At 39.4% G+C, this 13,567-nt stretch overlaps 2 protein-coding genes across 2 annotated transcripts; one reads left to right on the forward strand and one right to left on the reverse strand.

Moving 5' to 3' along the window:
• Nucleotides 1-1,999: 1,999 nt before the first annotated feature.
• Nucleotides 2,000-13,226, reverse strand: LOC128719278 (E3 ubiquitin-protein ligase RNF19A-like). The gene is made up of 8 exons (XM_053812903.1): nt 13,005-13,226; nt 11,931-12,600; nt 11,460-11,741; nt 11,288-11,385; nt 3,581-3,746; nt 3,329-3,488; nt 2,980-3,250; nt 2,000-2,908 (listed from the first exon to the last, which is right to left on the reverse strand). Exons 1-8 carry the CDS (start codon nt 13,224-13,226, stop codon nt 2,000-2,002), a joined length of 2,778 nt encoding a protein of 925 aa, XP_053668878.1.
• Nucleotides 8,555-9,983, forward strand: LOC128719279 (uncharacterized). The gene is made up of 3 exons (XM_053812904.1): nt 8,555-8,881; nt 8,960-9,280; nt 9,363-9,983. The coding sequence occupies exons 1-3, from the start codon at nt 8,555-8,557 to the stop codon at nt 9,981-9,983; spliced, it is 1,269 nt and encodes a 422-aa protein (XP_053668879.1).
• Nucleotides 13,227-13,567: the final 341 nt, after the last annotated feature.

Raw genomic sequence — 13,567 nt, forward strand, 5'->3', positions numbered from 1 at the left:
TAGAAATAAAGAAAAGAAAAAAACCTGTAAAATTCGAAATAAAAATGAAAAAATATAAATTTAATATTTATCTAAACCTGCTTGTTTCTCCGTTCGGAAAGAATTAATAATCCTGCGTCATTGCGGACACGTTGCTAAAACACGTACGTTTGTTTTAATATTTTACATCATAACCCACGATTGAGATACACGAATGATAAGGTGTCATTCTGTCGTAGGGTTTACTATGGAAAGCATTTTTATCTGCTTCGACTGCCATTGCTGATAATCTTGGTAAGTGTGTTAGTCGATTCATCAAGCAATGAATGAACTTTGCAGGGCGATTCCTAAGTGATCGATAATTTTCAATCGCCATATCTCAAATAATTATACCAAAAATCTTCTATTCTAAAATACTACTAGATATTTTTCAAAGTTTCCATTTTCTCAATGAAAAAAACCCTTCACTTAAATTGTATTATTGCTTCTTGCTTTAACAAGCCTCTAGGTATCTCATATGTCTTGCTGTACACAGCCTAATTACACTTATTTTGTCAATATAGTAAGTAAGGCCGATAAATAGATTAGTCGTTGATGAGAAGAGATATTTCGATTTCGATTCAAGGCTTTCGGTTTGCTAGACCAAACGCTGAGACACAACTTGATGGGACCATCATAATCATGTTAGATCAGTTCGTGACAGGAGCGTGTCGGCGTTCTAGTGTCACCGGAGTAGCATGATAAGAGCGACATTAATCATAATGATGATATAGTATGTTCTTTCAATCATTGTATGCAACCGAAGTCTGGCTGATCACTGTTATGGGATTATTTAATTCTATATTTTATGCGTATGCGCATACTTCCGGTTTCGTATTTCTCCATAAAGACGTTTCAAACGAATTATCTCATGAAATTCGAACTTGATTTAAATAGAAAATTAGTACTATTGACCCCATTAGATAAAAAGAACAGGGATTTGTGTAGCTTTCTATCCCTAAATCAACTCCTAGCTTAAATAGCATTAACTTCGTTATCTCTCATTTACTATCTGCGCACGATACTAATTTTTCTGTTGACCATCTTGCTTGCTACCGAACACAACTTTCAATCTTCCGGATCTCACATCACTTTTCTATTGTCTCTCATTCTCTCTCCTCTGTTGTTGTAGTAGAGAAAAAATAAAAACAAACATAAAACGCGCCCTCCTGAATTTGACATAATATTAAATCCGCATTCTCGTTGTCTGATTCTTATGCAATATTCCGTTCATTATGTTTACCGTTGAAGCCTCGTCCAAGAATTCGTGTTTAGTCGTCGTGGCCTCATCTTGTAGGAATCCGTGTCAAGAAAATGTAGCCTTTTAGGCCATGTTAAACAAACACAACAATCGAATGTGGTTGTATTAGTCCTGGCATTTTGCAGTCTTGTGTTATCTTTTTTATGCGTTTCTTCGTACGTACACGAGGGGGCAGTAGTAGGTAATAGTAATAAGAACAAGGTTCTAACAAAATCGCCACTTGTTGAACGAAAACTAAGCAAAGGCTAACATTAATGCCAAAATGCATACAACCTTGGGGCCATACTCTCCTGAGGCGCCATTTGCAAGCACACAATTGAGCGAACATTTGCTGGTACTCAAATCACGTTTGCACGCCACGCAATCATTTTTGCAAGCGTGAGTTCACTTCTTCGCTTTAGCATTTGCGATCATTCCTGCTGGCAATATCGTTATGTCTACATACACTCACTTAGAGCACTCTCTGCGAATTACAATTTGCAAGCCTGTTTGTTCTACAAATTTGTAAAGATCAATGATTGCAAATTCGCTAAAGGAAGCCATAAATGCTGCAATTTGCCATCATTCGCATCCACCGTGGCCCTGAGGCTTACCACAAAATCACCTCTGGAAATTAAAATGCATAACAAACCATATTCTTGTTGCATGTCATCCCAGGCAATATGATTGTCTTTTCAACAATCATCAAATTGTGCCATCTGGTATGTAATGATACTCTGCTCATGGAAGTGTGTTCGAGGAAGAACCTGTGGGTGTCACCGAGGAAGCAGAAGAAGTGGAGGAGGACGATGGCGATAGTGGTGAAGTCAACGGGGCGGATGCTGTCTTTGTACGTGCACCCGTACTAACATGTCCGCATTCGACCGTAGCCTCAGTAGGTGCTGACGATTCCGACGTATTCGGAAGCGAGAAGAACAGATTGCGCAGAATGTGAGTGCGCGATTTTGGTGGCCCAATTGGTGGCTGCTCCTTGGTAGAATGATCATTTAAGGAGCTTGTGGATAGTGGAGGTGATTCTACCGATTGCATTGGCTTCAATTCGTTTCTTTGATTCTGGGCAGCCTCTGTATAACCGGTACGACATATCCCTGCACTGAACGTTGAAAGTGCTGGCTTTTCTACCAAAATTGCCCTATTGATTGCCTCGTTTGACGAGCAACTGCTGCTGCTTGACGCTATGGGTACGGTAAACGATTTTGTAGCAAGGCTTGCATGTCGTACCGTGAACTCGGGAGACGGATCGATAGATCCAGACTGCGCTCTGCTCTGCTTCTGCTGTTGTGTAGATGTTTCTTCGGATAAAATCGTAGTCTGGGATTGTGCTGGGTTGCGCTGTGGTGCTGTGACAGCTAACGACGAGCTGGATGATACAACATGCTGACCCGCATGCTCCTCTTGCTCCAGTTCCTGCTCCAGACTGACGTTCTCCGGGATATTGTACGAACCGGTTGTACTATCTACCGAAAGATTACGATGCTGACTGGAGCTGAGCTTGGGAATCAGCTTGCCAAAATTGATGCGCTTGTGCGCTGAAGACACACTGGTAGAATCGAAGTCATCCCGGAATGAACGTTCAGAGCTGCGAAAGGATCGTCCGCTGCCCAAACTTGCCTTATCTGCAGCTGTGTCCTGCAAAATTTCGTAAATCATAACTAACTTCCGCTAAAGTGTGTGGTTTGTTTTATATCCTCCCTATTTACCTGATCCGGCGGTATACTGTACAAGAAATCACAGGAATCTTTCTTACTGTCAATAACGAACGACACGGTGTTGTCGAACCGTACCCTTTCGGAAGCGCCATCTTCGCTGAACGCACTTGATTCTGCCTGCTGTTTGTAACTCAATATTGACCCGGCTAGAGCCTTGGTGGAGGCTGTATCGTTCAGCGTATTACCAGATTTCTCACTAACACATGTCACCGCAGAGGCCGTCTCTGAAGTGCTCACGTCAGCCTGTACCTCCAAACGGTGTCTAACGAAACATAAGAAAACAGATTCAAGATTATAAAGAAATCTTCAAAAATATATTTATAAGTAAAACAATTCTTACCCTGTAATGCTGCCAGCAAGGGCCGTAGTGGACGGGTTCGTTGCACCATACGCTGAATGTTGGCTTGAAACACCGAGATGGCTTCCACTGGCCACACTAAGACTAACTTCTCCAATGCTAGTGGCTCCAATGCGTGAAACCGCATCCACACTGGCAGCGTCTTGTTTGTTGACATCAAAAGAAAACACAATTTATCAATTAATTAATTTTTTATGCCAATCTTCGATAAAGTGTTATTATATACCATCTTACCATGGTTTCGAGAACCGTTATCCTCCTCCTCGTCAAACTCAAATTTTGTTCCTTCGCCACAACCAGCCCGACAAAGTGAGACAGGTACAACGCCATACACATAAAACAACAGTATTGGCACACCAATGGCAACTGCTAATCCGGCAAGGACAGGCGAAACAATTACCTGAAAATACCAAATTACAAAGAAAATCATATTACTTATTACAATTACAAATAGGATAACGCAAAATGCAAATGTGTTTTTTTTAATTAACAATATAGTGGGCTTACTCTAGAATTTTGTGGTTCAATTCAATATAAGTATAATTCGTTAGTATAAGGAAGTATATAAGTATAAGGAACCGTTCTACAAGTGTTTTTTTCTGAATTTTGTTCGCATCGTCCATATCTACGATTACAGCAATAATTATGAAATATATAAGAATAACAGTGAACTAATATTTTCTATTACAACCTGTTGAACTAGCACAACAGACCACTGAATATTAAAATATTGAAAAGAGAATAGGCTAAGAAGAGCGAAGAAAACTTAACTTTATTATATATTTTATATCATGCTGTAACACCCGAGCATTGACCGAAACAACTGATTACAAATCGTACGCCTAATGAATGCACAATGTATACACATTTTCCAAGTCACACCCACACAAGAGATACAAATTATGTACACTTGGAAAAGAAAATAGAAAAGCTTAAGCAGGTTCCCGTATGCAGAAAGCTTTTCCACTTTTCGTAATGTAGGTCATTCTCGATTCGCTTCTGACGTCACTACGCTTATGTGAGAGGAATTTGTTTTCCCAAGGAACTTTGCCATAGGGTGAAAGGGCTCGGGTTATATTTAGGAAGAAAGATTTCAACAAGTCTAGTCTGGAACATTGCAGCCACACAGAAAACATTATGGTGGGCATCACTATGGGGTATTTGTGCAGTAAAGGTGAAAGGCTTATCGAAAGGTGCAGTTGACGAGAAAAATGTAGTTAACCACAACAAATAGCCGCAAGAGAGATACATACAGGCTAGAGCGTTGGGAAATACTAGAGGGTATGTATTCTTGTTGACCAGTTAATCATTACTAGCGTACATATATATCGACGATCATGGACCCTTTTTACTATCACCATCAGGCATTTGCTTTTAGATAGAAAAGAAAACTATCTTACAACGCAGCTAAATATCATAGGGAGCAGATCTCTAAAATATTCAACAGATGCTGCTTGCCAATGTTTACTGGTTAAGACACAGAACATACACTACTGATAAGCAGAGGACATAAGCGATAGACCGTGGAAAACTTGAGTTGAGTACTGAAACACGATGCTTGAACAAATTTTGGGTGACACCTATAGCCCGATATCGAATAGCTGCGTAATTTAATTTTCAATTATCAATAACTGAGAATCTGATTGTATTCACAATTCACATTATACAATAGTAAACACCACCAATAATTAAATGGCCATATTTGAAATAGAGTCGATTCTTGTAATATTGAAATAGTCGTGTCGAACCTTTGCCAACTTACAATAAAAATAAAAACAATCCAAAAAATACAGGTATGCAGCATATCATTCATAGTATGTTGTGGTGATTCATTCATTATTCATCGCCGAGTAGAGTGAGTTTCTTTTCAGCTTCAAATGATACGGAAGCGAATGCCATTTTGAATTACCAGCGGCGCACAGGCACAGCTAGAGAAATGAATACTGAACCGCCTTGAGCGAGTATCTTCAATACTAAACACTCCGATCAACTGGACTTATCGGAGTTATTGAGTTGGAAAACATTTTCACTTACATTTTCTCTGGTGTAAAGCTTACTCCTTTTATAGTTCAGTAGCACTGAAGACATCAATCATGCAATGAACAAATTCCAAAACCAACCCTGATAAATGGAATCAGTGGCCATGACACATGGGCAAATGATTGTGGGCTTATTTAAATGATTTTCAATAAAACAACACAATGTTAACAGGCAGTTAGCATCGCGCAATGCACATAGAAGCGGTAAATTTACAGGTTATCAACTCATAAACATATTGAAATATCATAACATTGAATTCAGCAAATCCGTCCCTATATCAAAGGGAATTATGGAACAGTTTATAAGACTAACCTAATTTTTGTCGAACGATTTTACTATAACCTCTCCTCCATAATATAACCTTGCCGCTGGTGGTTAATAGCATAAAAGAGGTTCAAATCTAATGTTATTTAACAACTGAAAAAAGCAATATAATATAGCCTGTCCCCGCGTTGGTTTTTCCATAACACGTTGCTCTACAACTATTTGAAATTGTCCGCGAAATTGAATTTGCATTGCATGTCACGTGAAGGAATATTGAAAGGTTACAATATTATCTAAATAATATTATGTGAAGAAAAATGTTATAAGTTTAAACAATTTTGCATAAGTGTAACATCAAAGAATTAACGGTGATTCATTAATACGTTTACACACAAATTCGGGGTCAACGAAACCTCGTTCCGGATATTGCGCTGCTTCTTCATCGGAAGGTGTGTCTTTGCCGTAAAATATGGCCACACTTGTAGTCAGGTCGGTAGTGGTAGGCAATTTTAGTGCCGCAAGGACCCTTCCACACAACCCACACACGCTGCATCTGTCTGTCAGTCTTGGATCCAATGCTTATTTTTAATGTTCTACACATTTGGTTGCTTCGTATGCAACTGTTGTTGTACTGTGATGCTCCGTACAAGCGACCAAATGACGACAGTTGGAATTAAACCGAAGAGCAAGAGCGCACTGCCTACAGGAACCATTCGAGAGAGCTACAGTCAGCTCTTTTTACTAAATTTTCTTAACTGATACATCGGAAAAGTCTCCCACCATGACGATTGGGACAAAGTGTTTGTAACACTAAAACCCCAAACTTTGGAATAGCATCGCTCTCTCTTTGCTGAATAAATGAGGGGCAAAACTGTGAAGCATAACTAGAGCAAAAGAGAATGCATTCCCCTTTTTACTCACAAATTCGCTCCCAACATACATTATACCAGTTGGAGCATAACCCAGTAATGTGCCGAGCCCTCGGTATAATGCATTAAGTATTGCTTTGCAGGCCACATCGCAGACAGACGGCCAGTTGGAATGAAAGATTCGTCACGTTCGGATGTGTTTATTATAGTTCACGTGTCGACGTCTGAATGACGACCGATGGCGAATCAGTTGTAACGACACTTTCGTTGCCGGAAGCAAAAATTCCAGCCGCGCGTAACAACCATTTGGTAGCGTTTGCAAGAACTGGTAGAACCGTGTATTCCGTTCGATAATATTGTTGTGCTTTTGTTACGGAAACATAATTCACTTTCGTGCTTGTGATACGGTGCCATTTGGTGGTAAGAAGTTTACATTGGAGTGTTTGTATCAGCTTGTTAGCTTCAAACAGGTTTCGTTACCTGTAAAAGTGCACTGTTTGTTGTGTGATAACAGAACGGTAATTTCTAGGAAAAAAAACATATAAAATAACAATTTGTGAACAAGATTTAAGTCCAAATAGTGTAATACATACTTAAAACATCACATAAAAACAGATGAACTTTCGTTGAAAAGATACAAACTTCCGTTGTCACACACGAATGGCGAATGAGGGTTTGACCTGAGAGAAAAGGGGCAATCATGTGCTATGTTGGTATATTCTCTCCGTGTGATCAACAGCCAGTCAAACATATTCTATCGAGGTACAGTAACAAAGGAAGGTGTGCCGCCTATGAAAGATCTCCTCTCTTGCGCCCTCTCTCCAGCTATAACAAGTATTACACTTTTTTGTGTCGAATATTAATATTGTCAGGTCAACATGATTTCAGACCATCCCCTTTTAAATTCTTTTTCCCTCCATCCACTTTACGTAGCAATTTTAATACATTAGCTGCCTTAGTGTTACGATTCGTTACAGCACAATTTGCCGTACATTTGTGTGTTTCTTTTTGTCAATTAAATACTTCTTACATGTTTCAACAAATGAGACAACATTTTGCTTTGATGTAAAAGTTTAGTTTAAAAAGGTTTACAGAAAAACGACATTAAACTGAAGTTTAGTTTCAGCTTAACGTCATTAGCGTAATGGTCATTTCTCATCAGTTAAGGAAGAGATGCGGGCAAATTTAATTGAATATTTATCAACGACAGGGAGGTTCTATTTTACAAGCTGCACAATAACAAAACACCATATGAAATTACTTTTTACTTTGACCAATTTTAACGTTCATACTATAGGATCCTCGAGTTTTGCTCTCCAGCCAGACTTGGATAGCATTGTATCAGGGCGTACTTAGTGAGAGCGAATGTGTTTTTTACTTTCGCCGACGTTTTGTTTCTCTCGTTCTGATTTGTCCTTGACCTATAAATTTCCAGGAAACCACGTCCTGCTGTGAGGAGAGTACATCACCTAACAGAATATATAACTACTCGTGGTACACATCTCTTACTATCTGTTTAAAAAGTAAATTCGAAAACATCTTAAAAAAGATTCTTTATATATGATCAGATATCTATTGCACTGTACACAGCACTGACTGTTAAATAACTGCGCTTTGTGTTTAAACTTGTTGGTACGGAATAGCATATCGATACTCGTTCTCCCTATTTTAATTGCCAGTAATGCCAGGAAAAAGAGGAACATAAGCATCGAGGAAGGTCAATGATTCCAAGCGAATAATTTTCCATAAATGAGCTGGTTTCCAATAGAATCTATTTATACGTTCACAGCTAGGGGACCGATTTTGTCTTGCATCAGCTTCGTATGTTATGCTTTTGCAAAACTGTACGTACATATTTATTAATAGCGCTGTCTTGTTTTCATCTGATTTGCAGCCAACCGTGACCCATAGTTTACACCAAGTTGATAGACCGTAATCTTTAAAAGAGGATAGATAACAATTTGAACCCGTTCAAAATATCATCGATAGGACACGGAAGCAATACCAAAAACCAGACTAAGATCCTACGATAATCATGTCAGATACAGAGGAAGATTCAACCTGCTCGGATAGCTGGCCTATCACCGAGGATTGGTTAATGGAAGTTCTCAAGAAACATCACGAGGTGCGTTCCGGAATAAAAATTACCGACTTTAAAGTGAAACAGGGATGTCAAGATGGGGTGAATAATCTAAGCGATATTCTATCCGTATCCGTGGTGTATGAATTTGAAAGAGATGTCGGCGAAGGTACTGAACAATCCTTGGATATTGTAGTAAAACTGCTTCCGCAGGATCCATTCAGCCGCTACTTTGTAACAGAGGCTCAATTCGATTTAAGGGAAATCAAGTTTTATACAAGTGTATGTATTGCTTGCAGATATGTTTTTGGAATACAATAACTTATGAAACGATTCTTTCTCCTTGATAATGCTATACAGATCCTTCCAGACCTAATGGCATTTCAAGAGCAGTATATCCCGAAGGAGCTCGGTAACATGGTGATATCAGTGCCAACCTGTTTCTACACGCAATATGCACCAATCGGAAACAACACTAATACGTCTCTTAGCAGTCCCGATTCTACAGAAAGTATACTAGTACTGGAGGACATGCGATCTCTTGGTTACAAAGGAGCTAATTTTACAACTGGTCTTTCCCTCGGTCAAACTGAAGCGGCCATTCGCGCCATCGTAACAGTACATGCGCTCTCGCTGGGACTCAAGATAAAAAAGAAAGTAGATCTCAACGAGAAGTATCCGGTAAGCAATATTTGTAAAAGTTGAGCATGATCTCCACATATGTTGTGATTTTAATTTTACAGATTTTACCTATAATTTACAGTTCCTTTTCCAAACGACACGTGCAACTGAGAGCTACCAGCAGCTAGTCGAACAAGGAATGCCTCAACTAACAAAATTCCTTGAACTGAAACCTGGTTTTGAAAATGAACTGAAAGCGTTGAGCAAGATTCGTCCCAAAACGAAGCTTCTTATAGAAACATTACTGCAACCTATCGAACCCATGGGGCTGATCACACACACGGATTTCTGGTGCAATAATTTGTTGTTCCGTGGCGAACCGGACGACGAGCGGACCGACAGTTGCACTATTCTTGACTGGCAGATGGTAACGTACAGCCGTCCAACGAATGATCTTGCCTTGTTGCTGATATCGTCCATTCCGTCCAACACGCGACGCCAGCATACGTCCCGACTACTTGACCTCTACTATGGGGCTCTAAAGTCCTACTGCCTTAAGATGGATGTCGATATTGAGGCGGATCTTGGATACAGTCGTAACAAGATGGATTGCGAGTATCGACAGTCTCTACTGCTTGCGTTACTGTTATGCATCGGGTCAGTAGATATCGCTATTGGTAATGCGACCGCGGAGCAACGGCTTCTAGATGTTTTACGGGACTTTTACGAAGAGGGTGTCCTGAGTCTCGAGGACTATGTTTAAAAAGAACTTCTCGTTACATGTTTTTCCGAACATCCACAGAAAGTTTACGAACACAACATAAGCGTTAGTGTTCCACCAAATCACACACAAAAGCATCTACGAAAGACAGACACGATGTTACACATTAATCTACAGGGTATGATTCCTGCCTCTGGAAAAGTGGTTCATGAAATTGTACTAGAAATTGAGTCGCAAAACTTTGACTAACAAACATTTCATTTCGTGATCATTGCCTCTCTAGCCTGTAACAATGAGTTTAATCATGCTTCTGCATTAAATGAAAACAAAGAAAACAAATCGGAAACAGAATTTGCAAATGCACAAAAGAGTACAGCTATTTCAATTTTACTGCAGGGTTGGTGGATTATTATGCTCAAGCGCATACGTAAGACACCGGAAAATGCTTTTAACAAGGAACATCCGATAAGGCAATTCAAATGATTAAATAAAGTGTTCATTACAAAACCATGATTTCGAATCATAAACCATGTGCGTATATCACAACAACATAATCCAGCCTTTTCCCGAGCTACGCTAATAATGCGTGCTAATGATGCGTAAGGGATCGAATCCTTCGTTTTACGTTACGAAGCACATTCATAATTGATATTTTTACGTTTATTTTGACATTTAGAGTAAAATTTTACTAAAATTAATTTTTATAACTTCCAAAATAGATGTGTTTTAGGAAAAAAATATGAAGTGAATGTGACTAAAAAAAAAATTATTCTACCAATAAAATTACAAACACTGTCAAAATTTCGGAATTCGCGTAAATGATACTATATTCTGTCTGGTCCAACAATTTAGCAAGTATCAAAAATATGGATAAACTATTTTAAACAAATAAAATCTATCAGTTGCCTCATAATATGCGAAAATGAAACTATATCTCCTACTACTTGTGACTACAATTACTTGCAATTCTTGAATTTCTTCAAATAACGCATGATATGCGCAACAACACATAAATCAGATCATAATTCAAAGAAAACCCAAATCTCATTTATGACATTCATTCACTCATCTATATACTTATGAAAAATAGTCTAATAGCCACGACAGTAGATGTTGGTGATAACTTTTTGGAAACCACAACTCTTAAAAATGTTGTCATTCCATTTAACTATCCACAACTGGATTGTTGGTCCTGCGTACGAGAAAATGTTCTGTGGATAGGATTATGAAGTAGTGCTATCGTATGAAAATCGGCCACGCTGCTTCTTAATCATAGGGATACTTAATGTTTACTATTTCATAATAAAACCATAATATACATTTTTTCGAAAGTAATAAACACTTACCGATGCCGTCACTCCTCCCAGAACGGCGAAATTTCGTTTGTGCTTGCCGGCAGACTTGTACCGAGTATGTATCTTACGTCCGACCCACACAGGTATTCCTAAAAAAAGACAAAACATATTTTTTTATTAATCCAAATTGCCATGAAAACACAACCATCAGAAAACTGCTTACCAATAATCATCGCTGGTACGGCAATTCCTGCCACTAGAGCAATCCCTAGTGGAGCGCCCACCAAGGTTCCGAGCTGCCAGAGTAGTTTCTTTTTTCGTGACCATGGTTTTTTACCCCAGAACGTACATCCCGAAGGGCTAAGATAATGAAGATCGCTGATTTCCTTCATACACAGCCAGCAAAACTCTGAACCACAGATAGCACACACCATGTGATTGCAGGAACCATCATCCATCTTCACTATAAGCACCTGACAACGCGGACAGGGTTTAATTTCATCTTCTGTAATTAAAAATGTAAACGTAAAAATATTATACAAACACAATATAAAAGCAGTTCAACTAATGGCGTCGTTCGTGGAAAAACAAAGAATTATTGAAGAGAGGACAATAGGAAACAGGTGAACTTCAAATCTTATTTTGATACAGAGAAATGAAAATGGAAAACAGGAGCCAAGTTGAGAAATCTTACTATGTTGTGAATTTTTTCTAATACTACCGGACAGGGCGCGCGTTGGGCTTTGCCGGGAAGCGCGGGCCGCATCGCATGTTTGATCGGGATGCCACTCCGCCTTGCAATGATAGCAAAACTGAACGTCACATCCCGGCCGCTGACAGCATATTCTAGGACAGGAGGCACATCCGGTAGCGATAACTGCATACGTGCAATCTGGTCCTGGACACCAACGTGAATCTGGATCAGACAACAGCACCCGTCTAACCATAAAATCCTCATACTTTGTGATGGCCGTTGGGAACGCCTTAAGAAGCGCTTGTATGTCAGTTGGGTGCATCGAATCCGAACATTGTGGACAACTGATATCCGTGCGTGATTCTGAGATCTGGATCATTAGATAATTCTCCAGGCACGCTCGACATGCATAGTGTTTGCAATTCAGCAGTGGATAATACTCGTCGCTAGAGGGTAACACGTCATAGCATAAGGGACATTCGTCGGGTACTTTTCCGGCGGTGGACGATGCATTTGTTCCGACTCCCCCGGCCGTACTAGAACTTCCTCCCTTACTATGCAGACTATGCGATGATTTGTGGCTGTTAGGGGTGAGTTTCGAGTTCGCTGTCCCACGATCTAGATTACCCGGCGAGTTTGTTGAATGTTGGGAAGATGCGTCGGAATTGTGCTGAAACAAAATTAATGATATTAATTGTGGATGTTTAAAATAATAAATTCAACGAACTCCGCGCTAACTTAGCTTGACGGTTTTGACAAGGAAATTCAATACACTCTATAAAATCTATAATATCAGCGATATCAAAAAGATTCAATTATGAGTTGTTAGTTGTCGTTTAGTTGTCGTTAAAATACTAAAAATCTATGATCAAAATTCGCATAGCTTTCAAAACGATTTTCAAACAGTTCATTTTAAACATATAAACAACGCTTTAGATCAACACAACAGAGTGATGTTGCAAACAAAGGACAGAACTAACACATTCGACGTTGCTATCTTATCAAGTGCCGCGAATATCATCCAGATGAATAGAATTTCAGTTTACCAAAACAAATACAATCCATACTGCTCACCTTATTACTGCTATGGCCTGAAGATCCAGTCTTATCATGCTTTCCGCCACCATTGGAACCGCTCCCATGTCCACCACTTCCTCCACTGTTACTGCCTCCCTTTTCCGCGTCGCATAGCCTCTGACCGAGCGGTGGGCTACCGCGAGCTGCTCGTGCACTTTGCAGCAACAATCGCCGCAGAGGGAAGTTCAAGTTGAAGGTATTTCGACTTGTGCCGCGCATTTTGTCGCATCTACACACTCCCGCTGCACTCTGCGATGAAAATGTCACTCAAATACACATAGCCACAATACAGATGGAAGATCTATTTTTCTATATAATGTTAGTGAGTACGCCTTTTACGCATTAGCTCAGTAATGATGATTTTGCAATGCATTTGCTGCATTTATTGATAAATAACTTGCTGTTGCCTTTTATAGTATACTATTGCCTATACTCCAAAGCTCACATACAGAACAACACAAACATTCCTCACAAATGTATTAAATGCCTGGGGCGTTTTCGTCACTTGTTAGATTCCATCAATTGATTTCTACTAGACTATGAATAAAAAATTGTTCATT

This window comes from Anopheles marshallii, chromosome 2, assembly GCF_943734725.1.
Source record: "Anopheles marshallii chromosome 2, idAnoMarsDA_429_01, whole genome shotgun sequence".
Lineage (NCBI taxonomy): Eukaryota > Metazoa > Arthropoda > Insecta > Diptera > Culicidae > Anopheles > Anopheles marshallii.